Consider the following 24,331-nt stretch of genomic DNA (forward strand, 5'->3'; position numbering starts at 1 on the left):
CGCAGCACTGCAATCGTGCTCATGCCATCAGCAATGAAGGATAAATGCAGCCATCCACCACTCCACGCTTACACAAAACTATTTTTCTTCTTAAAGGAGAATCATAGTATCAAGCATCTTCTGCTCCTCACCTCTGCATAGAAACTGATGCATGTGAGAATGCTGACTTCAGGCATGAAGCATTCACAGCAACACTCAATGTCGACTCCAGAAGCTCCAGGTTTCAAGGCCCACAGGAATCCTCTCTCCCCATCTCCTGCATGGTACAAGCCAGAAAATTCTCCCCACAATTGCTGCATCTGAGCGCAAAGCACCACACAGTCGCATCTTCTCACTGCATTGAAGGAGTCGCCCACTTGTTCTGACGGTTAACTATCCCTTTATCATTATGAATCATTTTAACATCAAATTGTCATGGGATGCTATCTGTGTTGGCCTGCTACACTGAAGACCCATCAAGTTCCATGTTTACTCCAGTGAAAGTAACTCACTTTGATCATCTTACTACTGGAGAGCTCAATTTTTCTCTTGCATGGGCCTCTAATGCTTTTTCAAACAAAATGGATACTATAATGGTTTTGTTTTGTTCATTTTTTTTATAGAAACACTTTATTGCTGCAGTCAATAACCCTGTGTATCACACACAAATAACCAATTACAGTTTTAAAAACTAAAAATAATTCTGCAAGTGGTAATACTGAGAAAATGAACATACATGAAAGGATACAAAACTATACATTTAAGTTACTAGAAATTCACTAACTAAAAAATTCTGCAGAAGTGTGAAGTGTCTTGTATAAACTATATAACACATGCCAGTGTAAAGTTGTACAATTACCTATCTACAAATGTTTTACCTAAATAAAAGATCAGCTGCAATTTATTAAACAGTTATCTTCTATACAAAGACAAGTGCTTTCAGTACTTCATTGGAATATATAGACACTGCAATATCTCAAAACTAAAAGATAATCACAAAATAAAAGGTCCTGCTTAGAGGTTTTCTTTGCATATCTAACTTAACGCTGTGAAAATCCAGCCAGCAATATCCTTGCTTTTGTAATTGCCCTGTTGTACCCATATCTGAGACAAATCCAACCCAGAATCACCAACCTCCCTTTCATTGCTGGCCACAATCTCCACAGCAGACTAAGTCTGTATCTTAACATATCTCAGCTTTAGCAGAAATTTGGACCCAGGTCCTACCTTGTCATAAATACTTACCCAGCCAAACGCGGGGCAGAAGCAACCGGCTCACATGCGTGGCCATATCCATACACCAGGAGTGGCACGCCAAGCACCCCCCCTTCCTTACAGCACCACCACAAGTGGGATTGATGCCCTGATCAGTACTGGGGATTGGCAGAAGGGGGCTTGGACAGGGAGTTACTATTGCTTCCCAGGATTTCCCAGGTACAGTGCAGAGGCCCAGCACTTCTCTAACCCCTTGCAGGCTCAGTGTAACCTTTGTTGAATCCCTCCTGCTGAAGCAATGTCAATCTCAATGACATTCAACCAGAGGAAGCGGTCTCCAGGTCTGGCCATCTCTTCAGAACACAGAGCAACATTTTAACTACCACCCCTGCTCCCAAAATACAGGGTTACAGTTGAAGAAAGTCCTGAGAATTCATAGGTATTTAACATCTCATGATCTCTTAAAGGGGATCAACCTTCTGCAGCACACGCCTGTATTTCTAACATAATGCATGTTCATGACCTGACAGATACACCAAAGATGACATGGCAGGGAAATTTCCTTGGCACAGCCGGTGTTATTTTGGACAGGATTCAAGTCAATAAAATGGGAGCCTGGTCAGATGTCTAGAGCACGGGGCATACCAGCAAAAGCTCTGGCAATCTAGGGAAGGGGTCGTGGTAGATGTTATTAAGCCTATATTCCCTCCTACTTAAATTCTGGTCTCAGAAAAGTCCCAGGTAACCCAAACTAACTTTGGCCAAGGAACAGGAACTAAAAAAATTCAGACTCTATTTCAGTCATTTCAAAAGCTGCCAGAAGGAACTGTGGGAAAGCCTAACCTGATGGGGTATCCCCTACTGACGGGAAGGACAGAGCTCACCTGAGCTAGCACCAGTCCCTCGCAGCTGGAAAGTGAAAACAAGTCAACAGAATCTCCTTGAGGAGAAAGAAGGAAAAAGCACCATTCAGCCTTCTCACACCATTTGATGGCACCATGCAGAAGCAGAGAACTGCAGCTCCAGAAACCCATTGTTAACACCAAGCAAGAATCAGCACGAGAAGTGTGACCAGCATAAATGAAAACCCCTGACAGATGGACCTCTTCTGCAGCCCTTCCTGGTATGAGTATTCCTAAGCAGTATAAAGAGTTTAAATATTAGGCCCTAACTTTCATTCAGAAAAGACCTGCTGAGAGAGGGAATGGTTAGCAGCAACACTGGCTAAAACAGTTTCATCCACAAATATTTTCCCTCAGACGATTTTGCTGGAGATGATTTTTCTTCCCAAGTTAAGATACACGGGGGCACAGCAAAAAACCTTCAGTATCCTGAATACACTGAACACTACCTGGCACATGCCACACGAAGCTTCCAAAACACCAAACAAGATTTCACAATGTTTCACCAAGAATCACATATGACCGTGACTAAAACAGGACCAGCACATTACCGTATGCCATATTGGCACTTGTCAGAACATTGGTCAGACACCAGTGCCTCTCAGGTGTGAGCCGGAGAACAAGCAGGTTTCATACCAGAACTTCTCCATTTTCATTTCACGTACTGGCCACAGATCAGATGAGGACACGCACAGCATCAGTCACCAGCTGATTCAGTGCATCTTGCAGCTGTAATGTGAGCATCTCGCAGTCATGTAAGCCTTGTGCACTTGGGCATTGCAGAAGAACATGATGAAGGTGTGCAAGACCTGATATTTAACCCACCTGAGTTTATCTGGTAAATCTTTTCACAGAACAAAATAGACAACAAAACAAGACAGTGTATTAACTGGGTTCTCATAATAGAGGAGGATCACCCACAGCAGAGTTCAGGAAAGGGCCTGAGTAATTGCACTTGAAATTATGGCAGGCATAGGCAACAAACTCTGCATGTGTATGGTCATGAAGAGTGCTGCCCTGATACTAGCAGGGTATGCAGGGTTTGTCTGCCTGTGTCACGTAAGCGTGGGCCATCCTGACACCTAGCACAGTACACAAACTCATGCCAGTGCAGCTTTGCTAGGACCACCTAGAGGTCCGGGTATTTTAAGAATACCAATACTTTGTTCATCTCAAGAACAAAGTACTGTGTTGTTCATGAAGATCACAGCCAGTAAGCTTCAAGCATGAGATCCCGCAGAGGTACGCATGCACACACATGCTTTTCCTCTTAACAGCTCTTAGAAACCACCAGTGTGTGTTCTCTTACCATTGTCCCTTCTCTGCCTTCTTTTAAAAGATTAATTCAGAAATAAATTAATACAACATTTTAAGAAAAAAATCACTGATCTCTTACTGTTATGCTTTGGGAAGTCTCAAAGCAACTACTTTTATTACGAAAACAACTTGCTCAATGACAGTTGTACTTGGAAAAGACTAAGTAAAACCTGAACCAAAGCTGGGGATTTAGTTCAGTATCTTGACACATAAACAGAAGCTTTTACCTAACTGAGAAGTCCAGGCAACTCCTACTAAGACCAATCAGAAGACTATCACTGACTTTACAGAGATTTAGATAGGGCTCAGGTAGAGAAAGTCAACTTTCAACTGCAGAGGCCCCGTTTGCTGACTTTTCGTGGGGCTTCGTTTCTGCTCCAGTCACACTGAGACTTTGGTTAAGTGAGGGCTTGAAGCTGGACAGGGGTTCAGTGATGCAGACTGGTCAAAAAAATTAACAGCAGACACCCCAGGCTCTGGGCAACTCTGTCTAAAGCCCTGCAAACAGATTTTAAAGCTGTCCCTCTCTTTTCATTGAGGTTGACTGATTAAAAAATCCAGTCCCAAATTCAAAAGCACAGACAAAACTATTCTCTGACCACATAATGCATCACATCAGGACTAAAAACAGACAGGTATTTTTAAACTCATCCACTTAACACAATATTTACTTCCTAGACTTTGATCTCAGTATCTCCTCTGACAACATCAAATTCTTGGGTAATTCACATATGACACAGCACTAAAGAAAGAAAACCAATTTCAGCTGTATTGACTGAGTATCTTTTTTTTCCATAACAGCTCACATTTTTACCAATAGAGCAACAAACCCTTTGCCAATGGTTTGGAATGAAAGTTACATCAGGTATATATGTGCAGGTGTGTTGATGGTCTGACCTGTTTAAAAAAGCAAAACCAATCCCCAAAACAGAGCACTGAAACCATTACACATTGAAGATGAACACCGTACACATCCACTACTCCCCATACACAAGTCACAAGTGCAACATCCTTTGAAAACAATTGCTCCTCAAAGGAAACCCAAAGAGACGGAGTTTTTTAGTGTTATGTTTAGTAAGATAATGTGGGCATGTGTTGGAAATCACAGGTTGGATTTTTTTTTAATTTTTTTTTTATAGGGCAAGAGGTTTATGTTCCAGAAGAACAGATGGGGTAAAGAATGAAGAAATTTTTGAAAATGACACATTCTTTCAAGTTTCATTCTCATTTGACATACATATCACAAAATAAAGATTATTAAAAGTGCTATATGCTTTGTAAGTCTCATCACAATATGTAAAGCAAAATTTTACACCTGGTGCCTAAGACAAAATGTTAGTGGCAGTGTTAGCGGTAGATTAGACTCTAGCTCTCTTTATTTCCCTCAATGTCTGGGACAACCTCCTTCATCATGCTTAATGAACAGACAAACAAACAAACAAACCAACCCCACTCTACACATATTCCAGAATCATTGAGAGTCACAGTCTAAAGTAACAGACTCCACGAAGCTGATGACAGTTCACTAGCAGCTTGCTTGATACCAAACCCAAGGCTCATTCTACCCAATATCCTGTGGCTCTTTGATCAGCCAATACGAGAGACAAAATGTCGAGAGGTATGCAACCATGATGACATTGACAGATATGTCAAAGGGATTTAAAAAAATTCCAACAAAAAACAAAGGTAAAAAAATTCATCCGCTAGCCCTCAGCTGTTAGCCGATTTTAAAAAGGTAGAGCAGTTTGCAGTAAACAATGATATTCTAAATCTTCAAGGACATACAGAAACACCCCTCCCACCCAGTAATCAGACATGAAGGATTTCTGCAGAACAGTCTTCTGGCTCTGTGTAATGTGAAGAGTTTGTGTCTGAATGGTGAATCCCAAGCATTTCTTTACTGTCAAAGTTTGGCTCCATTAGTGCAGGTTTTTCAAAAATATTCTTTTTGCTAGTTTCTGGACAGTTTTGTACATATATTACTCGGTTATAAGCCTTAAGTCTCTTCCACAGCTGTACATACACTTTGCATTGTACATACATGAACAGAAGTCCTCCAGTGAAACCAATAGCCACAACCACCAGCTTAGTCCAAAATGGCCACTCTAGAATCCCTGTAAGAAATAAAATTAAAAAAGAAGAAAGAAAAAGGACCAGGTCAGTATTGGCTGGACTACACTGGATCTCTCAAAAACAACCTGTAAGAAAGCTGTCACAGAGTTTGGGCCACGCAAGCTATTCTTATTTTTCTTGTTTGGTCTTTTTTTTTCCCCTTCAAGTCAAACACATGCAGACTTCTACTTCACATATCACATTTATTCTCATCCAGCAGAAGAAAAACAAAGCAATTGATCCTCTGTGTCTGAGCCCCTGTGCAGCACAACCACAAACGGAGTCAAGGCAACAGCCAGTAATAAGTTTTGGTCCTTTTACATCTGTTTTTAAACGAAAATTGGATCAGCTTATGAAAGGGATTCTATGGCATGGTTTCCTCTTCATAGCAGGAGACTCAACTCAGTGACCCAAGAATTCTGTTTCACTCTGTGATCACACAGTACATGGAGTCATAGTCTTTAAACTCAAAAAGGAATGCTTGCTACCATCTAGCTTGACATGTTCGTTATACAAACCAGACAATTTTATCTGCATCAGACCCAGTAACTTGTAGTTGAACTAGAGTGTCTCTTCTGATGCAAAACTGCAAGTGTTGGAGATGCTGAAGCATTCTAGCAAGCTTACCCTCCATATTAAAAATGACCACCCTTACTTTTCCTGAATTTGTCTAGTTCAAACTTTTAGACATCAGATCTTGTCACATCTCTATCAACTACTTTTAAATAAGAGACTATTCATTTTATACATCTTCTGCTTACACAGGTCCTGTATCCACCCGGTTTCTCTCCTCTTTAAAGATAAGCAGCATCACAAGATGGATATAAAACCGTGCTGAATCACCCAATATCAGGTTTCTCGGAGAATAAAACCATGGCCTCCCAAGTATTCAAAGCTTTTACCAAGATGGTGGCCAGTGTTCTTTTGGAAATACATGGTATCATGGGAGGAATGAAAATATTTTAGTCCCAAAATACAAAGGGCAATGCAATATGACTACTGATGAAATCCCACCCATGATTAATACCTGAACCTCTGATTCACAGGTGAGCTATCTGATGCCATCTGTAGGCAGTGATAGCATATGCTTGCCCCTGTGGAGACACGAATGTATACCCACACACACTCCCCACACCCCCCCAGCTCATTACAGCACTCCTGAGATTTAGAATCCAATTGAAGGGAGCAAAGGCAGCATTGTAACAAGTACTAAATATTCACACTAATCCTCCTATTCTTGTTCATCTAATATATTTATTGGCTAAAATAACCTGAAGACATTAAATCATTGAAAGCATATGCTTTTCATTATTATATGGAAACCTTACACTGAAAGGCCAACAATTTTCAGCATACATGGAAAAGATGGTGTTGGATGGAACAGAAATGAAAAGATTTCATTCAAAGCGACTTCCTGACTGAAGTCATGAACAATCAAACTACAGCCCAAATGAGAAACATCAGCAAAACTGTTCAGCTTGAAGTGTGATTCTGCTCTGAAGAGACCGTAACAGCTCCGTGGATTTGCATGTTTATTGATGCTCAGCTACCTCCCCAGATGACGCTCTTCAATCACCAGCAAAACTTTTTCCAACTGCATGTCTAGTTGGCATGCAATGCTCTGTGAGCAAGGACAGCTTGCCTTCTAATGGCTCCCAGCCTTGGTAGACATCCCATCCCTTCTATCCCCACCTTCAGGGATATCTCAGCTGCCTGAGAAACAGTTCTGTGACAGCTGCAAATTTGCAGCCCAGCACACCCAGGTGAAAAGATTTCAATTTGTTAAGTTTACACCTGGCATACTAAAGAAAACCTACTATTCAGGAAGTTGACACCCCTGCAGTGGGGTGGCAGCCACTAAATGAACTGCAGTACATCTCATCTCAGTTGTGTGAATTGGAATCCTAAGAATCAACCTGAATTTCTTCTGCTTCAGGCACAACCACTCATAAAAATTTCTCCAGCGCCTAACATGGCTCTCACAGGAAACTTGTGCTAACCCACGTCACAGACGACCGAATAGAAAGAAAACCCTGTTGATTTACCTCAAGATTTGGATTTAGGTTCCTCTTACTTCTTCTCTTTAAAACGTGTTCTGGTTTTGCCCAGTTAAAAGGTAGCCATAGCAGCAAACAAATGCTTACGTCCGTATCTGCTCAGTAAGTGTTCCAATTCAAAACTAAATTAGCTAAAGCAGTGCAATTCTGTGGCTCCAGTGGATTAGCTCTCATATCTGTGCATTTCACAAATGCAAACTAAATTGACTTGAAATAGACTTAAAAAGCAGCCACAGATGAACTTACACTAATTTATCTAAACCATTTCAGAACTGTGCTTTTAAATCAACCCAACCTCAGGCTAAAGCTAACTAGTCTAAGTATAAACATTACCTGCACACTCATGTTCTGCATCCTCTCTGCATGCAGGATAAATAATTATGCCAAGAGAGTAAGTGGGAAGATAACCAAGTAACATACCAGTAGTCTGTCCCTGTTTAATCTCTTCAGCAGTCCTGTCTATCAGGACATAGAGAGACCACACAACACAGGTGATGGCAATGATATGGAATGTTACAGAGCACATGATCTTCCTCCTCTCGCTGGCCGTCATCTGCAGCTTCTCCCACTGGCAAGAAACCCAGAAGCAGAGCAAGAGATTAGGTGTTTACCGTAGTTACTAGAGAGTATAAAAAGAGAACATTGATAAGAACAAAAACCAGGCAGGAGATCAGTTTCCTCCTAACAGAGATTCTAAATGTCAGATGGCATTATTGCTCTGACCTCAGCATGTGTGCGATGGCTGGCAGCTCACCCTGCTGTGACAGGAGCCATCCTGGCACCAGAGAGGACCTCCAGTGCTCAGCTCCAGCCCAGAGCCTCAGCACAATGTTACTGCACCCTGCTTATCCAGGCAGGTGCAAGTCCAGCACACAGGGACCCTAACCCAGCCTTGTGCAGCACAAGCAAGGCTGCTCCTTCGTGTGTTCCCCACTCCACAGCGGGTACTCGCAGTCACTGCTGAACACCACGAGTGGCAAAGGGCACCCTTGCTCAGGCAGGCATTCAATAAAACACTGCAATAAAAGTGGTATGTGATCCAATTGACTGGTGCATGCAAGACTGCTCATGCTGAGCACTGTTAGAGTCCCTCGGTGCACAGTCAAGGCGGTTTAGTTCTCACCTCCTACCTCTGGGGGTTTCATTCAACCTTCACGTATATTTAACACTACGTACAGCAGCAACACCCTTATTTTATTTTCAGTGTTTCAAGTACACTTAAATACATGCGCTCTAAGAATACACAGTAGAACTGGGATGACAGCTTTTGTAAGTGAGAGGATGCAGCAAATTAAATCCCCAGACCTGCATCTATCAATAATGTTTATACAGCCCAAATAGAAAACACAAAGGCTGCTGTCATTTAGGAAAGATACAAAGAAACTAGACAATTATTACAGATGGTTCTAATACGTAAGGAATTGTTCAAAAACAGCTTTTATTTTTTTTACCTGAGACACCTGGAAGCTTTTTTTTTTAATTATTTTTTGGCAATTTCCTACATATATGATGAAAGTTTTTGCATGTGGGTTACACATCCCTCAGCATGTCTGCTTGGAACAGAGAGTTAAGATGGATTTTTCTCACGCTTTCACAAAATATATGCTGCGGCACATAAGCTTCTCATACATACCTGTGTGTTTCTAGAGAGGTGCATTTGATGTCTCCTAGAATAATTTGTAGAAAAAGAGGATTTTGAAAAGGAGGAATAATGTGGAAGAGAGTGAGGATGACTTGACTGGTATGATTGAGATCACCCATTATGCTGAATTATTGTTTCCACTGTTACAAATTCAAGAATGGTTGAACCCTGAAAGAGAGACTTTGTGATCCTCTCTGTTTTGCCAACAATCTCTTTGGCCAGTCCAAGCCACATCACCAGTTCTGTGGACATCCAAATCTCATCATAGCACAAGAACTGAAGACTTCCAGCAATGACATGCTAGACTCCTGTCATGGTAGAAAGCTATATTCTTTCAAACGTCTTAGAAAAAGATTGGACAAAACAGGATGTTGTGTTTTAAACAGAAAATTGCTTTTACATCTAAACAAAGATGTTTACTTTTCATAGAAAGAATAAATTAATTTATTTTGTCAAAGTGTAAGCATATGAAATCTATTTGTGAATGCTCTTACAGAGCCACGAGGACTTGTGTTCTGACTAACTTATATTTCTCTTTTCCGTTCCACAGCTTGAGCTCCTCCACTGGACAGTACGTCTTGTGAACTGCTGGCTCCACAGCCACCAAACCAACCCAAACCATCTCATCTCTTCAAGAGATATGACTGCACAGGAAAAGAGAAGATATTCTGCAAACTATGCACTAGCCCAGAGAGGAAACTACAATCTGTAGGCCCCTGCTGCATTAGTCCAATGACACAGCATGCGGCATTTCCCAATTAAAAGAGTCAGCATTTCTGGGTTTTTGAAGTGTTGTTAAAACAAAAAATTCAGCAGAAAATTTAATGTCTTTTTTTTTTTTCCCATTGAAATTTTAAAACAGAACATCCCTCTCGTCTCCCTTCATCTTCACTTTCATGACACATTTTTTTTTCTCATCCTCTTCCCTTAGTAACTTGGTGTTTGAATAGACCAATACACTGTGCTGCAATAGGACCTTAAGACGCTGAAGATGTTTAATTCCATTTCTACCCTACAGATAAGCACAAGCCCTATTATTTGTCCCATCCTGTTCATAATCACCAGTTCCAGACTCTCTTCTCCTGACTGACAGGGTACGCTAAAGGCCGAGTTGAAGATACAGAGGCAGCTCATCTTCTGGCTGCAGCTGAACCTCTAAAAGACTCTTTAGATATATTTGAGAAGTAAATTCTTTCTTCTCCTTCTGTTTATGGCTCTGTCCCTACCTTCTGACATCTGGTCTCTTTCCCCTAGATGACCTGTTCAGATATAACTAATGATGCTGAGTGACTCATTTCCAAAGGTGCCCAACAGCTTCTTCTTACGGGGTACAAATATTCAGAAAATACTTCCCACCCACTCCAGACCGAATGAGCACAGAAAAAACAGCAGCCAATTGCCAACTACAGTGACTCTTTTTACTTGGTATTCTCTAGAGTCATTTCTTTAAAGTCCTATGGGTGGGCTGTGCAAAGTGTTGTCTGTGCGGATAACAGAGCCTGTGACAGCCAACATTGCACCTCAGAGGTATTACGCTCTGTGCCAAGGGGGTACCAAGGAAAAGTCTGCACTTCTTAGAAGGCAATGATTTGCCACAGTCATATAAGCAAGGTCGTCGTATCAACCGGACAATCTAAGCAATATACTTAGCAGACTGTACACCTCTGTAAAAAAACAAAGAGGTGTTTGAAATCTGCTCTATTTTCTGCTAGGAGTCACTTTTAGGAATTGGACAACTTCTCATAACAGCTTTCAGATGGCTGCAGTCCGGACTTCCCACCCTACATGATTTAGGCTCATCATATTGAATTTAATGTTTCTTATTTATTCTAGTTCCAGGCTGAGGTTATTGTTATTAACCTTTTCCACTTTGGTAAAGTGTGGCAAATTTGTCTGTGCTAAGAATACCAGTGACTTCCATCTCAAAATCCTGATGGTAAGGACCAATTGAAATTGAAAACCCAGAGGATGTGGGAGAACAAAAAGAATATAAGCACAAAACTGGCCTTACAATACATGTAGCATTTAAGTACCTATACTTTAAGCCACCAGATTTATGGAAGGTACTTTTCTATAAAACAAAAATACAGGTTCTAGCAACTTGAAATACTAAAACCTACTTATTCACAGTCTAAGAAAAGGTAAAAAATAAAATATATTTATTGGTGAACCACCTTCTACTTACACTGTAATATTTCCACTAAAATAGGTTTGCTCCTTTAAAAAGAAAAAAGCTACAGTTTTTAACCAAATTACACTCAGAAAGTGAGATTTAAAGGAAGTTTTAACCTGAAATCCTCATATTTTCAAGAGAACTTAAAAGCCATGCAGATCTTGGAGCAGCAAACTAAAGCAGACAACAATAATAAACTCCATATTTACAAAAAACGTAGATAATTGCAGAGCAAATATCTTTGTGCTTTCTTTGTGCTCTAAAATGTTACAAATTTCTTTACAAAATAACAAACATGAGGTTGCTGCATGCACATATGTATATATGTGTGCATGTATGTACATTTACACACAGAAAGCTGCTGGGCTACAATAGGTAACTCGCAGAGCTGGATTCCACTGATGTTGAATTTGCCAGGCTGAGTGTTAATTTAAATCCTTTTGCACCTATACAAAACTGACCAGACTTACTAAGGAGCCACAGAAATATGATAAATACGTGGGGGGTGCTGTGGACTCAGGGGCAAGGACTGCCTCTTTTCAGAGCGGATCTGTGTTTAACAAAGCATTTCCTTGGGGAAGCAGGTCTTGTGCTTACCTTTCGCAAAGGCTTCAGTTTTGTCTCCATGATGAACTCATACTTGCACAGTTCACAGCATCGCGTATCTGAGCTCTTGATCCATTGCTGCAGGCAGGCTTGGTGCACAAAATGAAGACTTCCCGTGCAGTGACAGGGGGTAATCAAAGGGCTCTCATCATCTCCCTCACAGTGACATATCCTGAATCAGAAGCAAAGCTGCTCATTAGGAGAAGAGGAAGTAGAAAGGATGCGAAAGAGGCATGGAATATCTGTGATCACACATGGTTGTCCATTGAGGATCCTGAGACATACATATCAAAGGAATGTGTTCTATAAAGGAGCTAAAACTAAAGAATTCCCTTGCTGTGCAAGCACATGCCCAGGCACAAAATAATTGAGCACAGACACTGCTAACTAGACAGCTGCTTTCTAACAGATGAGGCGGACACACAGAGCCTGACACAAATGCAGTATCCGAAAGAAAAAACAGGGTAAGAAATGACAACACTTCATCTAGAACAATAGCACTTAACTGAAAATAGCATTTAAACAGATCAGACAGCACCTCCCAAGACAAAATATGCACAGGGAGGTACAGCTACTCACAGATTACCTCTGAAACAGAAGATAAAACAAAATTCCCAAACCAATGGTGAAACAGGCCCCCTCCAGTATCGTGAAGAGTTAATTTAAACACCCTGGATTTTGCACAAGTGATTATTTCTAGTGCCAATTGCTACAAGATAGATCCACAGTGCAAAGCTACAGCACTGAATCTCCCCAAAATACACTTACTCTAAACAGACCAATGGTTTTGCTATCCAATTCTTACTTTGCAAGAGCTGCAAAGGAAGTATCAGCTCTGCAAAATTCCCCATTTCCCTCACAGTCGAACTGTGCAGACAGCAAGGACACCTGATATAGCGTTACTACCAGGTACTGGCATTTGATTTCCAGCTTCAATTTATACACATCCCTCAGGTTGCATCAAACATCACGAAGTCCTTCTAACCATGAGGTTATGAATTGAAAGGGGGAATGGTAAGGAGCTCAGGGAATGAACATAAGTTACTAAGCATATGTGAAGTACACCCTGGCATGCTGCCATCCCTGTCTATTACCGAAATCTCTTACTGATGTGTAGCATCTGGCCTCTTGCGACCTTGCTGATAGCTGGCAAGTGGAAATGAAAGAGTGGGTGGATCACAAGAGCATCTTGTTGATGACAAGCCAGTACGGAACTATATTTTGCTGGTAATGAGGGGGGAAAATCAAATACTACTGGCAAGTAGTAACAAAGCCAGCTTCAGAAAGTGCTGTCAGGGAGGAGAAAGATTAGGACAGTAAAATGCTGGGTAGAGGGACAGGACATTTGCTCCCCCTTACTTGGTAACTCCTGCCCCTCAGCCACATATTGGAGCTGGGACGGTACAGACCTGCAGACAAGTTACCATGAAGACAGTCCAGAGCTGGCTGTTCCCATGATTGATTAATCTGCACATGATTAATCCTCTGTAGTTGGAACAAGGACACCCATCCTTTTTGGACCTCACACAGGCCCACCACTAACACCAGAACTCAGATCCCCCTTTCAACTAAGGCATCCAGAAATCCCTTTACAAATAAGGGTGTGGTGGGATGCAAACTGTGAGGAAAAGATGAACAACAACAACAAAAAAATCTTAACCTATATTGACCTGATCTCAGAAGCAATGTTCAAACAGCCTCTTTTCCTCCTGACTCCCCATGCCTCCGACCCAAACCAGCAGTGACTGTCAGGACAACATATTGCTCATTAAAAGCTAAGGCATGTTCAGCTTAGCCTGTAATATGCGTAGCTGATTCTCTCATGATATATTCCCTGTTTAAGCACTGATAAAGAGAAAAACACCATCTCAGAACCCCAAACCTGAAACAAATTCCAAGAGAATTTATTTGACTCCAAAGAAAATTCTTTTGCTTAGTAGCCTTGTTAAGTGCATCAGAGGGATGCAGGACAGCAGAGAGAAGGCTGCATGCTTCAAATCGCACATATTAAAGCAAGGTGATGGGGTGAAAGAAAAGACAAAAACAGCACAAAGGCAGGGGAAAGCAGAACGGCTGCCACCGCACACGGGAGGGCTCAAAGGTAGGCAGTTCTCCGGTAAACCAACCTGCAGGTATCCCCCGATGTGGACACAGGGGAGAGAGGGGGAAATTTTTCTGAGAGGGGGGAAGGGCAGTCAAGGTCACTGTCCTTCTCAACTGAACAGAGCGGCGCCCGCTGCTCTTTTGTTTTCAATTTCACTGAGGTGCTGTCCTCAAAGACGTCATCATCTCCCATATCATCAGAACAGAAGTCCGTGCTTTCCACCAGCACGCTGGAGGATTTCTCAGCTTGGCAGTGACTGGAATAGTTCTCCAGTTCGTGGAACTTATGCAGGCTGCTGATGCTGGAGGTGTGGGAGAAGGAGAAAAGGTAACGCAACAGTTTTTTGCTCCTTGAGGTGTCATGGTCCACTTTGTCCTCCAGCAAGGGGATATGTACAGCGCTGTTCTCTGCTTCTTCTGATGCACTCGAGTAGTTGGAAAGGGAAGGGATGTAGGAGCGCTTAGAATTGCTAAAAGAAAGAGGCCTGAGATTCAGAGGTTTCCTCTCTTTAAGATGAAATTTGTTAATCCGTAAACACTGCTCTTGAGTCGGGGTCAATTTGCCTTCTGAGCGTGTTCGCTCCACATAGTCAAAGCACTCAGTGGTGCTCTGTGCCTTCTGGTCCACGTCATTGAGGGACTTGGAGAATTTCAGAGTGTGGGTGGCCTTTAAATTCTTAGCAGACCTGAGTGCCTGGCCCCGATCCTGCCCACGGGAGTTTCTCTTTGCTGCATGTAACGTGTCCTGACAGATTACTGTCACAGTGACCCCTTCTGTCAGAGGGCTCTGGCAGTGAGGATTTTTCAAGACAACAGCAGACTGCACTGGACTGTGATGACAACACTCAGAAAACACTGCACTGGAACTGCATGCAGAACAGTGGAATAAAAGCACAGAAAGTAAAAAACAATTACATAAGAGAAAACATATAATTAAAAGTGAAGAAATGAGAATTATGGCTAGTGTGGGAACGGCAAACATAGCAGGGGCCAAACAGTCAGTGGGATTCAACGAAGCAGTGTTAGACAGCAGTTGAGTCAAACAAATGGGGTGCTTCAAATGGGAACCCCACATCTCTTACTTCCCCATACACATGCTTTTTCAGTTTTTTCTTATTTTGAACCTTGGACGAGCCTCACTGTAGCCATGCAAACAACACACTTTACCTGCAGATGTCCTGGTTGGATGGTGTAACAGAAGTCCGAGAGAAGCTCTGAGGGGCAGAGATAGAGGTTGGACTTCCAGCCTGCAGTGAAATTAAAACAAACAAAAAGCAAGTCAGAAGTGGGAAGAGGTTGGTATGCACAGCAATCGCCTTCAGGGTTAAACACAGCATATGGGGTCAGATATCACTCTACATCAGATATTTAAGGGCTAGTTGCAAGAAAGTGGCTTTATTGTCAAAGGTTAAAAAGGGAGGTCACACAGCCTCATCCTTGGAAAAGCAGTAATCAGAACAGAAACATTTTCCCCCAAGGTCAAATGCAGCCATCTCTGGAGCGGAACCTGCCAGCTGTCAAATACTGAACAGAACAATAGCTCAGGAAATGAGCAATGCTACAGTAACTAGAATAATTAGATGGAGGTGTGTGTATAGACTAGTCGGAATTTAGCTACCACATAATAGCTAATCCTTCCACTTACAACGATGACAAGAGATTAGAGGCTTGTTTGGTTTTTTTTTTCCCCACAAGACAGAACTGTCAGTAATCCAGTAACTCTGACACTATTTGGGGACTTATTTTCTGTATTAGCATATGCACATGAGCACCACCTGCCAAACCACACCATTCCCTGAAGTACTCTTTGTACTTTGCAAGGCCTTTCATCCTGCTCTTGCTCTGACAGGGTCTTCCACCTCCTTGGAGAAGAGGTGTGGCAGCAGTCACATTCATAAGACCCAACAAGAGCACAGTGAGAAACAGAATTAACTGAAGAATTCAGAATTCAGCTGAACTAAGTCAAAAAAAAACCCCCAAACCTAAGCTCTTGGCATATTTAACACTTAATAGACAAACCTCTAAAATGAATATGGTAAGAACGATCATTGTCTCAGAGTTGGGACTCAACAGGCTATTATTATAGGCCTTTTCTGCTGCTATATTCTGAGGGTCGCTAACAGAAACTTCTTGACTCTTCCTAGAGGTTTTGGTGAGGAGGAAACCTGCGTTGGTAACCTTGTAATAGAGAATTTTTAAGCCTGGTTCTCCCATGTTCCACAGCTGCTGGATAGGCTGTGCTGCTCATCCACTGCTGCAAAACACCACTTCCATTTCAAAATTCAAACGAAGGTTTACAGCTCTTTTGATCTGCAAAGCAAAGCCTGAAACCCAGGAAGGAACAATGCAATCAGCAGAACAACAGAAGTGTCAACACCACGCTGGGCTGCACAACAACCAGCACAGACCTGGGCCAGGCAAGTGCACAAAGCCAGATTAGGAGAGAGCTCATGTCGTGAAAGGTGTGTTGCCACAGAAGCGCGCTGTGCCCAGCCCTGCACTTCAGCTTGAGAACCAGAGCTAGCTCAGTCATCACTGCTTCGATGATCTCTGGTCATGGTGCAACACACACACCCCTAACACACTATATCTGTCTCAGGTCTCTTCAGTTCTATACTTAATTTATTAAAAGGCCCTATGGCATATTTAAACACGGCTGCTGCAGGCTTTTACACTCTCATAGCTAAAGCAAGTTCCGCATCACACAATACGCTCCTTCTTTCTTTGCAAGAGAAGATGGGTATACTAGGACACACATGCTACCTTATAAACACAGATGAAACCATCACCTTCCGTGTTACAGGACTCATCTGTTAAGCTTTTGTTTCTCTAGCCAACAGCACTAAAAAGAGCAATGTGCCTGGCCTCACACTGGGACGTCTCAGGTGCACTGAGCCTGAAAAAACAGGTATCCATTTACAGCTGGGTCTGCAAGAGTCAAGCGCAAGACTCAAACAGGTACCTCTTGATCCATAGCAAGACACTGTAACTTATTTCCCATCCTACCCAGCTAGGTACATGTATAGAACAAAAACCAAGAGAATAACCTTGGGCCAGAAAGCAAACTGAACTATGTTATGACTGTGACAAAACAAATTAAAGACTTAAAGATCAATTACTGGCTTTATCCTGGAAACTATGGTTTTTCACATTTTATTCCACTTGCACATGCTAATGATATAGGATGCTGATCATACAGGGAGGTGAATTCAGGTATTACTTGGAAATTTGCTCTCTATTTGATGTTTAGCCTCTCCTAAAAGCAGGTATATCTCTGACTTCAAATCCTATCTTTTAAAAATAGTTTGTGCAGTAATTACTTTTTTTTAAAAGAAAGACTAAGTTAGTGAAAGACCTGACACACTATAATCTGCTGCTATAATTATGCAAATGCAAATTAATAAGACTTAAGTAATGAATTATTTAAAGAGACATATTTAACAATCTTCTAAAAACAAAATATTGAACCAGTAAAACAGCATGTTGCATTCTGCCGTGGAAACAGAGCCATATATTGTTGGACCTGAAGTCACAAATCAATTAAGAAATCTGTCTCAGGTTTTATGTTATGAGCAAATGACAGAAGGTAACCTGCTTATAATGAATCTACTCTCTCTACTCCTTCACGTTGGCAATGAAGCTTTCAAAAAAAAAAGACAGCGGTATATATGATGTGACAGTCTAATAGCAGATGACTAGATTCAATGATCCAAAATTTCCCTTCCAAAACCACGTTACTGGTTTCTTGATCCAATTGCCTGGCACCAAGACAGTGTCAAAGTCTCGCCGCTTGGGAAATCAAAAGGCTGGTACAAGAAAGAAATTGTGGAATTTCATTTGCTTTTCAAGCTCACTATTCTGTTTCTAGATGCCAGCATTGTTCAGGACAGCTTGCAAAAATCCCACATCTTAAGCACATTTTCTTTTCCTCCTATTTTCCTGATTCAATACAGGAAGTCCTTTGCTCCATCTTTAGAGATAATGCAAATGCAACCAAAATACAAATAGAAGTTAACACACTTGGAAAGGCACCACAAAGTGGAACAACAAAACATTGGAGGAAGTTACAACCCCACCCTTGGTTTAAGCTAGCGTAAATTGTGGCTACCACCAAAAACCTTGGTTCCATGAGCCTTCAGTCTCTCACTCCCCGCTCCTTTCCTCCCATGCTTTTTTTGCTCATGAAACTATTTACACAGACGCACTGCAAATCAGATTAGGATAGTGAGGTGAGGCAAAACTAATCACTTAGTTTACTGTGCTTGTTTAATACCAGTCACTTTCCTAGCTTCAGCTGCCGGAGGAACATCAGTTGGTTAGACCAATGAGCCTCAAATGGTGGGGCACAACTCACTGACAGAATAAGAGCATAGTAAAATGCAAGCTGTTGCCAAGAGCCCAAGAAGTAAGTTCTGCCAGTCTTAGAAGCAGAGGTACACACAGCTGACGCTGGCCAGTCCACACAGCTCAGCTGGGTTTACTGACTCAGACACAGCAGCTACCAGGCACAGAGGTGCCACAGAAAAGAAGAAACACTGTCAGCCTTGGGCCAGAACAGGGCAAAGAAGAGGCAACATGATGTGTGAATGCAAGAGAGGCAGATCCAGCTAACTTGGAGCTCTGACGTTACTCCCATGCAAGGCTCTGAAGAGGCTGGGAAAATAAGCAAAGCCTTCACCACTCTGTAGCTTCTGGCACACACACACACCATCCTTAATGCCCCAGAAGCAGCCTCCCAAGTAGCAGCACCTTTGGTTGAACTGGCTACTTACAGTGGCGACAGCAGTATTTGGTTTTAAAGTACTCCTCATCATAGGGGGTTTCTGCTGTGCTCATTAAGTGATGGGTAGCCTAAGCCTTGACAGCCTGAATTGGAGACTTCTAACTCCAAAATCACTTGCTGAATCTCTGTGGACTTCCATGCCCTTCGCATGGAGGAATATCACTTCAATGCCAAGCCCTAGGAGCTATATGCTAGCGATTTACCCTGTACAGCCAGAGTGGTTGCCTAAAATAGCTCAGTACTAAAGGTCAATAGTTAGTTAATTATGTATGTTGACACTCCCATCTAATGCAATTCAGTGAGGTCACAGGGATTCTGCACTGGTCTTTGGATAATCACAGTGACTCTGAAGGCAGCAGTCCCTGGAAGCCTACATCTCTCTGTAGGGTTGCCATCAGGAAGATATATATCTCTCTCTGTCTTTATATATATGTACGTGTGTGTGTGTGCATATATACATACATATTTGTACATATATATAGATATAAACACGTGCTGTCATAGCTGGTTGTTCTCATTCTGCCCCCACTCCATGAACAGTGTGATCTGTTGGTGAAGGAACTCAGCCTTTTCTAATTACCTACTTGTGACTACATGCTGCACACCGAAAAGCAAAAAACTGACCTTGCCTCAGAAAATCAAGTCATCTTTGAAGTGAGCCATAGGGAACATGTCAATGGTTTGGGTATATTCCAAGATAACCTGCTTATCTGAGATGGTACTTCTGGGTATAGTTGCTGTCATCTCACTCTGGACGGCACTTCAGTACTAGCAATTATACCTCATTTTAAGGAACAGGGCCTGCCACATTCTAAAAACCTTATTAAATTATTCATTGAAGGTAAAAAGTTAGACACAATGTAACTCCAGAAGAATTCCTCCACTGATTGGAAGTCTGAAGCAAGCAAAGAAAGGTTTTCCCCCACACCTGCAAACTTCATCATTTCTAGGTGCAACATGAATAGGACCAATGCTGAGGCCCTACTACGGATGCTACAAAAACGCCTAAAAGTCTCAGCTAAGGACCTGGCACTAACATACTAAGCACTATACACATTTAATAATGGAGCACACCTCTCCTTTGGGCAGACAAAGAGTTAGAGAAAAGAAGAACAATTTAAAGTCTTTTACTCAGGAGGAACTGCAGCACAAGGAGCTTCAGCCAAATACAAATTTAGCAATAGAGCAAGGAGCCAAACACTCCACGACCCTAATTTCAACCTGGCATTTTGATTACGGGTTTGCCTTTATTTTACACTGTGATGAACCCATTTCAAAACTATGCTCTTCTGCTGGCCTAAAAAAGAAAAGTAGAAGAGAGGAATAAAAAATCCTAAAAGGTAGCTAGCTGCACCTGCTGTCAAAGACTGATGCTAAAAGATGTTTTGAACACCACTAGACCATTGCAGCAGTTTCTGTCTGCCTCTCTTCCCCGTAAGAACAATGGGAGTACAGTGATGGTCTTCTCCACTGAGCCAACTCCAACTACTACCAGTCCCCCTGGGGATTAAAGAGACACAGCTAACCACAGTAGGTGTTGGCTAAGGGGAGACATCTCCCACTAGTGCCCCAGAGTTGTCCTGTCCCAAGCACAACCAGTGCCTGAGGCCCACTACCTTTAATCAGCCCCTACCTCAAGCAACCCCCCTGCACTGTGTTGCTTTTTCAGCACTGAGATCACAGCGCTGCGATCTGCAATGGGCCACTGGGAGTTTTGTTGGAATCAGATTTGTCTCTCCTGGTATTAACACATCACAGTGATGAATGTGGCAGAAGCACATAGGAAAGACAGAATCAGAGGGACAATTATCACACCCTGTGTTTTAGAAGAACTCATTGCCAAAGAGCTATTTTATCTCTCTCACACAGATCCTATTTAAATCTGTATTAAGAAGGCAAGGCTGCTGCTAGACATGGACATGGCAGGCACTTATCTTGCATAGTACACCTCCAGAGGCAGCAAAAGCCCCAGGCTCTGCTCCCTCGTTAGTTAACAGCACAGAAATCAAGACCAACCACCCCATGCCTGTTCCTCTGGCATGATCTAGGTACAGACAGCGATCTAGGAAAGAAAACAACAGTGATGGAGGCCTTGTGAAGAAAGGCACCAAGGGCCATTGCAAGGTACTCCATAGCTAACCTGGCTAGTCTTCAGATAGGGAAAGGACATCTACGAAGAGACACAGGGAATCTGACTCTATTTGTGCCACCCCCTGTCCCATTCACCTCCCCTCCCTTTGACAGGGGCAGCTCCAGCCCTGTCTCATCAACAGCAGCAAAATTCAGTTCTGACTGCTCTGCTGAGAAGTCCTGAGCCTGGGCTGAAGGCAGGCAGAGAGGTCTCAATTAAATCCAAGGGACTCATCCATCATTTCACAGAATCACAGAATCACAGAATGTTAGGGATTGGAAGGGACCTCGAAAGATCATCTAGTCCAATCCCCCTGCCGGGGCAGGATTGCCTAGACCATATCACACAGGAACGCGTCCAGGCGGGTTTTGAATGTCTCCAGAGAAGGAGACTCCACAACCTCTCTGGGCAGCCTGTTCCAGTGTTCAGTCACCCTCACCGTAAAGAAGTTTTTCCTCAAATTTAAGTGGAACCTCCTGTGCTCCAGCTTGCACCCATTGCCCCTTGTCCTGTCAATGGATGTCACTGAGAAGAGCCTGGCTCCATCCTCTTGACACTTGCCCTTTACATATTTATAAACATTAATGAGGTCACCCCTCAGTCTCCTCTTCTCTAAGCTAAAGAGACCCAGCTCCCTCAGCCTCTCCTCAGAAGGGAGATGTTCCACTCCCTTAATCATCTTCGTGGCTCTGCGCTGGACTCTCTCTAGCAGTTCCCTGTCCTTCTTGAACTGAGGGGCCCAGAACTGGACACAATACTCCAGATGCGGCCTCACCAGGGCAGAGTAGAGGGGGAGGAGAACCTCTCTCGACCTGCTGACCACACCCCTTCTAATACACCCCAGGATGCCATTGGCCTTCTTGGCCACAAGGGCACGTTGCTGGCTCATGGTCATCCTGTTGTCCACTAGGACGCCCAGGTCCCTTTCCCCTACGCTGCTCTCCAACAGCTCTGCCCCCAACTTGTACTGGTACATGGGGTTGTTCTTGCCCAGATGCAGGACTCTACACCTGCCCTTGTTGTATTTCATTAAATTTCTCCCCGCCCAACTCTCCAGCCTGTCCAGGTCCCTCTGAATGGCTGCGCAGCCTTCCGGCGCGTCAGCCACTCCTCCCAGTTTTGTGTCATCAGCGAACTTGCTGACAGTGCACTCTAATCCCTCATCCAAGTCATTAATGAATATATTGAATAGAACTGGTCCCAGAACCGACCCTTGCGGGACTCCGCTAGACACAGGGCTCCAACTGGACTCTGTCCCATTGACCACCACTCTCTGGCTTCTTTCCTTCAGCCAGTTCACAATCCACCTCACTACCCGATCATCCAGACCACACTTCCCCAGTTTAGCTGCGAGGATGCTGTGGGAGACCGTGTCAAACGCTTTACTGAAATTGAGATAGACCACATCCACAGCTTTACCATCATCTATCCACCGGGTAACATCCTCATAAAAGGCTATCAAGTTGGTTGAGCATGACTTCCCCTTGGTGAAGCCATGCTGAGTGCCCCTAATGATCTCCCTATCCTTGATGTGCCTAGAGACAGCATCAAGAACAAGTTGTTCCATCACCTTTCCGGGGATGGAGGTGAGGCTGACCGGTCTATAGTTACCCGGGTCCTCCTTCTTGCCCTTTTTGAAGACTGGAGTGACATTCGCTTTCCTCCAGTCCTCAGGCACCTCTCCCGTTGCCCACGACTTAGCAAAGATGATGGAGAGTGGCCTAGCAATGACTTCCGCCAGCTCCCTCAGCACCCGCGGGTGCATCCCATCAGGGCCCATGGATTTATGGACGTCCAAATTTCTCTCAAGCCACTGCAGAACAAATATAATTGTTTGGCTCCAGCCATCCACCAGGATGCAAAATATTTCTGTTTTCATGCTTTCAGCAAGTGCTGTATTCCCTGTACACGCTGGCTGAGCACTCTTGCTAAAGTGCACTGCAGCTGTGAAGTCTCCAACACTCATCTGTGAAACAGACATGGTCATTTCACAGCACACATGCCAAAAGAGACCTCCAGCTGAACTAGTACACCCAGGCAGCAGTGCAACGAGATCAAGCAGCCCTGCCGAGGGTACTAACCTGACACTTGAGATAGCCAGAACAGGCCACCTACAGACAGACTGCGAAGGGCAGACAGCCCTGCTGACAGGGTGTTTTTTGAAAGCTTTTCCTAAATACCAACATGGCAGGATCAAACTTCAGTAACTTCTGGTCTTATCATTAAATTCTCCCTATCAGACTCATGCCATTTTGACTTCTTGCGCATATTAGTATCAAGTGTATTTAGCTGCGATAAGATGCCTGATTAGAATGAAGAGTGGTTAAAAAAAATGGGGCGGGGAGCAGGGGGAAGATGTTGGCAAGAAGCTTCTGAAATTTTCACGATGATCAACTCCACCATGTAGTTTTGGCGGCAACAATGTGATAGGAACCAGCAGTCAGCTGCTGGAAAAACTTTGCTCTATACTTTACGTAATGTATATGACTATAACTAAAATTATGTCTAGAAACTAGGAGTGAAGACGAAGTCAGCTTCCTCTCATTCTTCCTAAAGAAATCTAAAGGATGATTCTGGCAGGAACTTTCTCTAGAGATACCAAAGTTGAAGGCACTAGAGAAAGTAGGCTATCTATCCTTTCAAATTAACCCCAAGCATAATTCAACATGCCTATAGTGCAGGATTAACATTGACTAAAGCAAGTAACAACTGCACAGGTTCTGCAGGGAGAAGAAAAAGAAAAAAAATAGCCCTTTGACTTTAAAATCTTCCTCAAAATACCTTGCATGGACTGAGAGAACAAAAGAGGAAAGGAAACTCCTGCAGGTTCCTCCTTCACAGGGTACCCTCATACCTACATGAAGTAAGAATCCAGCCCCAGGAGAGGAGATTTATCACAGCACAGGGAGACTATCGCAGTCCTTATGAACATGACTGTACCATGCCCCAACATGAAATTACTTGCTCTTATGGGTGGGGAAAAGAGCATACCTTAATCTTCACACTATAACATTTTTCCTGTCTTTTCCTTTCCCCAGTAGCTCAGTAGGGATTTTTAAAAATTTTTTTAGCAACTTCTCTTTCCCTACCCCTAGGCTCACGTACCTGAACAGAACACCTCCGAGCAGCAGTTCTTTTCAGTAAGCCTTGGTCATCTGATAGACTACAGGATAGCTCTGTGACTCAAAAACCTGGACTGCTTTTTTACAGACAAACGCTCACTAAATCCATCAAAGCTTCAGGCAACAGTGGACGTGTGTATTCATATGCTTTTCTAAATCTGTTCCAAGCTGATGAACAGCCTAAATGGA

The 24,331-nt window shown here is 43.0% G+C and overlaps 2 protein-coding genes across 3 annotated transcripts in view; both read right to left on the reverse strand.

Annotated features, from left to right (window-relative positions):
- ALOX5 (arachidonate 5-lipoxygenase) overlaps window positions 1-4,507 on the reverse strand; it is a 48,850-nt gene extending 44,343 nt beyond the window's left edge. Inside the window, exon 1 of the mRNA XM_068399828.1 lies at window positions 132-4,507. Within this exon, the coding sequence (XP_068255929.1) occupies window positions 132-153 (22 nt within the window). The 5' untranslated portion in view covers window positions 154-4,507. The remainder of the gene's footprint in view (window positions 1-131) is intronic.
- Window positions 4,508-4,602: 95 nt separating this feature from the next.
- MARCHF8 (membrane associated ring-CH-type finger 8) overlaps window positions 4,603-24,331 on the reverse strand; it is a 100,251-nt gene continuing 80,522 nt past the window's right edge. The window contains exons 4-8 of one of the 2 annotated variants that reach the window (XM_068399830.1): window positions 15,274-15,353; window positions 14,130-14,972; window positions 11,995-12,175; window positions 8,003-8,150; window positions 4,603-5,527 (exon numbers count right to left, since the gene is read on the reverse strand). In XM_068399830.1, the coding sequence (XP_068255931.1) occupies window positions 5,223-5,527; window positions 8,003-8,150; window positions 11,995-12,175; window positions 14,130-14,972; window positions 15,274-15,353 (1,557 nt within the window). In that variant the 3' untranslated portion in view covers window positions 4,603-5,222. The remainder of the gene's footprint in view (window positions 5,528-8,002; window positions 8,151-11,994; window positions 12,176-14,129; window positions 14,973-15,273; window positions 15,354-24,331) is intronic. The other variant, XM_068399831.1, reaches the window with a different exon arrangement.

This window comes from Nyctibius grandis, chromosome 4, assembly GCF_013368605.1.
Source record: "Nyctibius grandis isolate bNycGra1 chromosome 4, bNycGra1.pri, whole genome shotgun sequence".
NCBI lineage: Eukaryota > Metazoa > Chordata > Aves > Nyctibiiformes > Nyctibiidae > Nyctibius > Nyctibius grandis.